General features: G+C 45.3%; 2 protein-coding genes across 3 annotated transcripts in view; one reads left to right on the top strand and one right to left on the bottom strand.

Moving 5' to 3' along the window:
• LOC125043172 (mucin-22-like) overlaps positions 1 to 4,458 on the top strand; it is a 30,039-nt gene extending 25,581 nt beyond the window's left edge. The window contains exons 7-8 of the mRNA XM_047639167.1: positions 1 to 3,065; positions 3,220 to 4,458. The exon at positions 1 to 3,065 is cut by the window's left edge and continues 207 nt beyond it. Of these exons, the coding sequence (XP_047495123.1) occupies positions 1 to 3,065; positions 3,220 to 3,398 (3,244 nt within the window). The 3' untranslated portion in view covers positions 3,399 to 4,458. The remainder of the gene's footprint in view (positions 3,066 to 3,219) is intronic.
• The window catches only part of LOC125043182 (H/ACA ribonucleoprotein complex non-core subunit NAF1-like), a 10,946-nt gene continuing 7,900 nt past the window's right edge, over positions 4,455 to 7,500 (bottom strand). For both annotated transcript variants that reach the window (XM_047639178.1, XM_047639187.1), the window contains exons 6-8: positions 7,344 to 7,500; positions 6,846 to 6,963; positions 4,455 to 6,060 (exon numbers count right to left, since the gene is read on the bottom strand). The exon at positions 7,344 to 7,500 is cut by the window's right edge and continues 87 nt beyond it. In XM_047639178.1, the coding sequence (XP_047495134.1) occupies positions 5,185 to 6,060; positions 6,846 to 6,963; positions 7,344 to 7,500 (1,151 nt within the window). In that variant the 3' untranslated portion in view covers positions 4,455 to 5,184. The remainder of the gene's footprint in view (positions 6,061 to 6,845; positions 6,964 to 7,343) is intronic.

Genomic DNA, 7,500 nt, shown 5'->3' on the forward strand with positions numbered 1-7,500 from the left:
CTCTAAGACTGTGGAAGAGCTGCGCAGCGAAGCTGGCAAGAACGGGGGCAGCAACGCCGAAATCAAGGACAGGAATTCTCTGCCGTTCCTCCTCGCGCAGCTGACAGCAGATGCTCAGGATGCCACGACGCTCAAGGTCGAGTCCAGCGACCAGAGCCCAACGACGGCCAAGGCCGACGAAGAGGCAGCGGCGGCCACGGAGAGCGTGCCCGAGGTGCTTCCTATCCTCTACTCCGAGGGGAACGAGGGCGTCATCAGCCAGATCCAGCAGGTGGTTCAGCAGCTGCAGCAAGAACAGTTAGGGGTCGCGGCCATGACAGTGAACGGGGATGCCGACTCGGTGATCTTCTCTGCCGAGGAACCGAAGTCTCCCGCAAGAGCCCCACAGGCTGAGGGAGGAGTACAGCAACCCGAGAAGGAGCAAGCAGAAGCAGAGATCCAAGCCTCACTCGACAACATCTCCAACCTCGTCGGAAACATCTTGGACACGAATGGAATCGCGCCCACGACCAGCTCGCCCGAACCGGTGACGGACAACCTCGCCGTCGAAGGCTTTGTGTCCGAGACGGTTCTGACGCCCAGTGGCTCCATCGTTAGGATTCCTCAGGATCGAGTTCAGGATGATCGCGCGGACCAGGAGTCCCCTGCTCCGGGAAATGGAATGCTCGGCTTCGGTGGGGATGCGAGCAGCGTGGACATGATGCTGGAGATGATGAAGGATCAGTTCCTCTCAGAGTACCTTGGGAACGATAGCCCCGCGGAAGGAGGCGCAGACCAAGGCGCTGCTGATTCCCAGAAATCGAGTGTAGACATGAATAGGGCCCAGGAAACACCACAGAGCGGTGGTGCCAAGACCTCGGGCAGCACCCAGGCCGAGATCACAGTGCTCGACCCGGAGGCCGTGCAGCACCTGGGGGACCTCGTCCTCATCGACCGCTCTGGAGGCGACGCAGCCGCGGACGAAGAAGAGGCGATGGCCAGGACGGAGCCCACAGCGGTCACTGACGGACTGACAGCAGCCACGTCCTCATCAGTGCCTTCGACAACTGCTGCCAAACCTACACCTACAACATCAACCACCACACCATCTACAGAACCTACAACAACAACGCCAGCATCTACCACAACCTCTACAACAACGCCAGCATCTACCACAACCTCTACAACAACGCCAGCATCTACCACAACCTCTACAACAATGCCAGCATCTACCACAACCTCTACCACAACTTCAACAACAACGCCTGTAACGACAACATCTACAACAACGCCAGCAACTACCACAACTTCTACAACAACGACTACAACCTCTACAACAACGCCTGCAACTACCACAACCTCTACAACAACGCCTGCAACTACCACAACCTCTACAACAACGCCAGCAACAACCACAACCTCTACAACAACGCCAGCAACAACCACAACTTCTACAACAACGCCAGCAACTACCACAACCTCTACAACAACGCCAGCAACAACCACAACCTCTACAACAACGCCAGCAACTACCACAACCTCTACAACAACGCCAGCAACGACTACAACTTCTACAACAACGCCTGCAACGACTACAACCTCTACAACAACGCCAGCAACTACCACAACCTCTACAACAACGCCAGCAACTACCACAACCTCTACAACAACGCCAGCAACTACCACAACCTCTACAACAACGCCAGCAACTACCACAACTTCGGCAACAACGCCAGCAACTACCACAACTTCTACAACAACGCCTGCAACTACCACAACTTCTACAACAACGCCTGCAACTACCACAACTTCTACAACAACGCCTGCAACGACTACAACCTCAACAACAACGCCAGCAACTACCACAACTTCGGCAACAACGCCTGCAACTACCACAACTTCTACAACAACGCCTGCAACTACCACAACTTCTACAACAACGCCAGCAACTACCACAACTTCTACAACAACGCCAGCAACTACCACAACTTCTACAACAACGCCAGCAACTACCACAACTTCTACAACAACGCCAGCAACTACCACAACCTCTACAACAACGCCTGCAACTACCACAGCATCTACAACTCCAGCAACTACAACCACGCCTGCAACTACCACATCTACAACCACAACCACCACCTCTACCACAGCTACCCCGCAGACAGCCGCCGCCCCAGCTGCAGCCAGGCCGACCTCCGCGACCCCCCAGGAGGAGACTGGCTCGCAGGACCAGGTCGAGTGGCTCATCCTCAGCGACGACGACCCGGCTCCCAGCGAAGGCGTCGCCGCGCCCCTCGTCCCCCCGGAGGTCGTCATCAGTTCCGGCATCGGGTTCGGTTCTAACAACAAGAATAACAAGGACAAGGACAAGAACAACGCCACTTTGGGAACTCGAGTGGAAGACGTAGACAGTCTTGCCTCGGATGACGTCGTGAGCGTCGTCGAGGTGGTGATGCCCACAGATGACGGTGCTGCAGCGGGTTCTGATGACGGTGCGGTGGAAGACGACCAGGTCATGTCAGTCGTGGAGGTCATCATGCCAGGGGCCGCTGGGAGTGTCGCTGAGGAGGGAAGCGACTCGGCTGGAACGACAACTGCTGAGGATAACGCCGCGGAGAACACCCTCAAAGACGCAGCTGCAATGGAGGAAGAAATTGGCATGGAAACGGACAGTGTTGCCTCCGTCGTTGAAGTCATTATGCCAGGAGAGGGCGAAACCGACGGCGGTGATCAGAACAGTGATCAGTCTGCAGATGTAGTGGGTATCGTAGAAGTCATCATGCCCACAGACGGCGACAAAACACCAATGGACGTGGTACCTGAGGCCCTTGACGATGCCCCAGTTACAGAAGCCATCGAAGCAGTCACTGAACCAAGCAAGGAAACGGACGCTGAAGGTGACAAATCGACCGTTGCTGAGGAACCTGAAAGTAACAACCAGGAAACAGAAGCAGAGGAGGAAGTGATCGATCTGACTCCCGAGGAAGAATGTGGAGGAGCCTTCCTTCAAGTGCGCGAGAATATCATCTGCGGAAGTCGGCTTCGAGGCGAAAACGTATTTAAGGACGAAAATATAGAGGATGGTAAGATGCTTTCTTTTTTCCTTCTTGCTAGATAAAAGGTTAAGTAAACATTGCAAGTGAAACAGTAGCATGGTTTAATCGACAGGTATATTTTTAAAATCACAAAAGTTTCATAATCTTAATACCAATTTTCTTAATGACTTCCCACGAACAGAACGCTTCAAGAACGTCGAGAGGGTGTCGATTCGTACAATGGAAAATGCCTCGCGTCGTCTCCGCTTCGCTTTCGACTACGAGACCGACTGCCCAGTGCCCAAGACGACGACGACGCCCAAGCCCCCGGTTCGCAAGACGGTGACGCTGCTGCAGTACCTCCTCGGCTGGTATCGGTAGGGGTCGGAACAGGAGCACTTCTTCAGGTTCTTCAGCAAGGACGTGGACAATGCATCTCTTGGCCAGGATTTACTGACGGTTAATCAAGCCTGTTGATTTTAATTTTTTAAATCGTTGTGAACGTGTTGAGAAATGTTGAAATGTGTAAAAGTGTACATACCTTTTTTTTGGTGAGTGAGTGTTGTCTTTGAGTTTAAGAGCATTTTTACGGAGAATTCGTATTACAAATTAACTACCATTGACTCGTTGATTTATTGCATAATGAAAATTATGCAGTTTTGAACAAAGTTCACCGTGACAGATGTAGAGAAGTTTAGAATGAATAACACGATCTATTGACGCATTTCAATTTAATGTTCATCAGGTTTACATTTTAGATGGAGATTGAACCGAAACGTGTCGATTACATTAAATTCACTGCAAAGTTATTCATTCTGTATATTTTTTTACGTATATTTTTAAAGTGTAAACAACACTCATAGTGAGTGTATATAAAATTCTTTAAAAGAAATTCGACGTAGAATCACAAAAAGCTCTAAACTGAGTAACTTGCGTAACTGCTGTTTAGTTTTAGTGTAATGTACAGTATTTATTGTCTTCGCGTATTTATTTATCAAAACCCTTAATTTATACATTTTCTCTTATTTATAAACCAAACCCAATGAAAAATATTACTGCATAATAATTACTGAATAATGGCAAATGTTTGATTTTGTTCTAAAACAATCCATTATTTACTCTAAACTTAAATCTGATGGATGTATATTTGGTATAAATTAACGACAGGACAGAAATTCGGGATTCATAAAAATGGGAATATTGTAAATATCTTTTTTAAATGATTTGTTTCTCTTTTGTATCTTTCCTTTATCATGTGGTAATATTTATTTCAGGAATTCTTTGAAAGTTGGGCATTTTTACTTTGACAACTGATGCCATAATATGAAATATTAATTGCACCAGTAATGCAGTTTTTAAGTTATGGTTTGTCACAATCTTCAAAGTTTGTGAGGAATTCTGAGAGACTCAAGCTTCTGTTTAATAAAACTGAAAAACTTCCTTTCTTTTCTTTTTATTTCACCTTAATCATAACAGAGTATTTACAAATATCAACAAGATACAGTGAGCTAAGTACCAGAAGCTCTTATTATTTTGAACATATATAACAAAAATAGTACAAGCACGGAAATTGGAGAGTGATCGTTTCTTATCAATTTTACATTCAATGACAATGTAATGTAATGATCTACAATAAATTCTAATTTAAAAACCATATTTTCCACAGCTTACATTGGTAGATTACTTACACTGTTTTTAATAAAATTTGGTGTAATTACAAGCAGAATAATATTAAATATTAATTTTAAGATTTCCTATGAGAATGAGTTAATAACAAGAAATTGGTTATGATGCCTAGAACAAGTGTATGATTCTATAAATACGTACATTACTGCCATCCATCACTGTAAAAGTCTTTTACGTATAAGTAAATTAAAACTGAGATCATAAATTGCAGCGCAGTGAACAATGTGCTATGTCTGAAAACAAGAATGCAACATATCTAAAATGAGAGGTCTGTATTCGGGTTTTTTGATCACTGCAAATGCGGTACAGATTCAAAGCAAATACTGAAAAATAAATCTATATTCATAAGGTATCATTATATACATAGCAATAATATACATATTTTTTCTTTTTCTTTTTTGAACTCAGGGTTCCTGTTGCCAATATATTTTCCCTCAATATAGAAGCCTATCACAAAATCAGTAAAAAATTAACAACAAAGTTAAAACTTCTTCCAAGGAGGATTGGCATTGCGAGGAGGAGGAGGAGGATGCATGGGTGGGGGAGGTACCTGAGAGTTGTCATAGGGCATCTGGGGGGGAGGCAGCTGGCTGGCCATATGGGGAGGGGGAGGGGGAGGGGGATGCCGTGGTGCTCCAGGAGGGGGGCCCCAGCCAGCCATCCCATCACCATTCTCCATTGGGGGGCCACCTGATGCTTGAGGGTGCTGAAGGGGAGGTTTCATAGGCCTTGGAGGACCCATGTTTTGGAAGTGACCAGGAGGAATGTGGTATCCTGAGGGCCCAGTCACACCTGGGGGAGGAGGTGGTGGAGGAGGATAACAGCCAGATCCCCTGGGGCCATCAAATTGTGGTGGTCCTCCAAACTGGAACTGTGGTGGATGAGGCCAAGAAGTTGCTGCAGGAGGTGGAGGTAATCCACCAGAGAATCCCTCAGCCTCCATCACAGGCCCTGCACTCATGTCCATCTGAGAGTGGGTATTCGGATCATACAAGTAAGGCTCCACTGGCATACCTGGAGGTCCATGCATATTGTTATGCATGCCCATTCCCATGTCAGGAGGTCCTCCAAAGCCAGAGGGCCCTAGCATTGGTCCTGGAGGCCTCATGGGGAACTGGGGGGGCCCTCGGGGACCAAACCTTGGCTGCATCTGGTGAGGGTAGCAGAAGCGGTTTGAGGGTCTCATGGGCATTCTCATATCACTGAAAGGGTTAGGACCACGCCCATTGCTCCTGCCTTCTCCACGACCCTGACCAGGCTTCGGCCCGTGACCCATTCCTTCCATGCCATCTTTTGCAGCATTTTGCCCACGAATGCGTTTCTTTTGTGACTGGTACTCGCCTGTGCCTGATGTGTACTGTAAGCAAAACAAAAGATAAAAATATTACATACATACTAACATGGCTATTAGGGAAATGACAGCCAATATTAAGAGTACACAATAACCCATTATTGTAACACTGCCAGACAGGCACTGACATCATCATAAAATGACAAAGCAATGTAAATCAATCATACATTTAAGGATATTATTTGAAAATTGGTCAAATATTATGAACAAGGAAAATATGGCTTATAGCATTGGTCAGCCAGGCACAGAGGCAAAAGATTTAGGGTGAAGAAATAACACCAATCATAATTATCTATTGTGTACATCAGTTGTCTTATTCAAAAGCAAGGCTGAAGTTATTGCAACAGATTCTTGAGGCAAACCACAACAGCTGCTTCATGTGGTAATATGCAATTCGTTTTCCTCTTTTCTAATCACTCTTTCACAACTTATGAATGAAAAAGTAAGGCAAGGAAATTGGCATTTCCTTAAGGTGATTTGAACCAAGATTCTAATTTGGATTTTTTTGGGTTTTGAATGTTGCTTTGTTAAGGTCTGCTGCATTTGTTTTATCTTTTTTCCAATGTAATTATTTTTTCTCCCCAAGATCCATACTGAAATTCATATTTCTGAACTCTTTCAGTATCCAACTTTACTAAAAGTTGTCAAAACCTTTTTTTTTAAATGCTGGTACTATTATTTTCTGGCTACTGCTAAAGAGGTCTGTTACCCCATTTCTGCACAGAGGGATATACATTAAGTAAAATGCTAAAAAGAAATGATTCACAGGGAATTAAAAACTGGGTACTTACCTTGCTCTGTCGACTCTCCCTATTGACTCTCGCTTCTTCTTCATCGTCGGAGAAGTCCACATGTTCTGACGGCAGAGGTTCATTGTTCTGCATCCCTGAAGCATCACTTCCCCTCATTCTAGGTGTGAAAAGATATTATTCATCAGTGTCATGGACCTCTACACTGGATCTCCACAAAACCACATCATTTTCAGAACAATTGACAGAGTGAAAAAATGTTTAATAAAAATGCAAGGAAGAGATATGAAAGAAAAATCTAATAATAAACAAAGGAAGGTCTCAAGTGTACTCTATTGAAATAAAATTATCCAAGAAAATTATTAAAACTTACATAAGCAATCACTGATAAAAAATAATACCAGTACTAACACACCAACATAATAACAGAATACTAAAAGCACGCTATATGTAATACTAGAAATAATAAAACCGAAGTAGTTTTAAAATCATGATACCTGGGATGATGCCAATGATCAAGATGACACAATCCACACCTACCTCATCAACTCGTCTACGACAACAAAGTTTGTATGTTCGGTTGTAGGAGCAAAGTAGACATGATCGCCTTTGTCAACCTTGAACTCCTTGATGTGCTCGGAGGAGTTGAAGCGCACTACGTACAGCGGCTCCTGCACTGGTCCAAACACGTCGAAGA

Source organism: Penaeus chinensis, chromosome 3 (genome assembly GCF_019202785.1).
Source record: "Penaeus chinensis breed Huanghai No. 1 chromosome 3, ASM1920278v2, whole genome shotgun sequence".
Classification (NCBI taxonomy): Eukaryota; Metazoa; Arthropoda; class Malacostraca; order Decapoda; family Penaeidae; genus Penaeus; species Penaeus chinensis.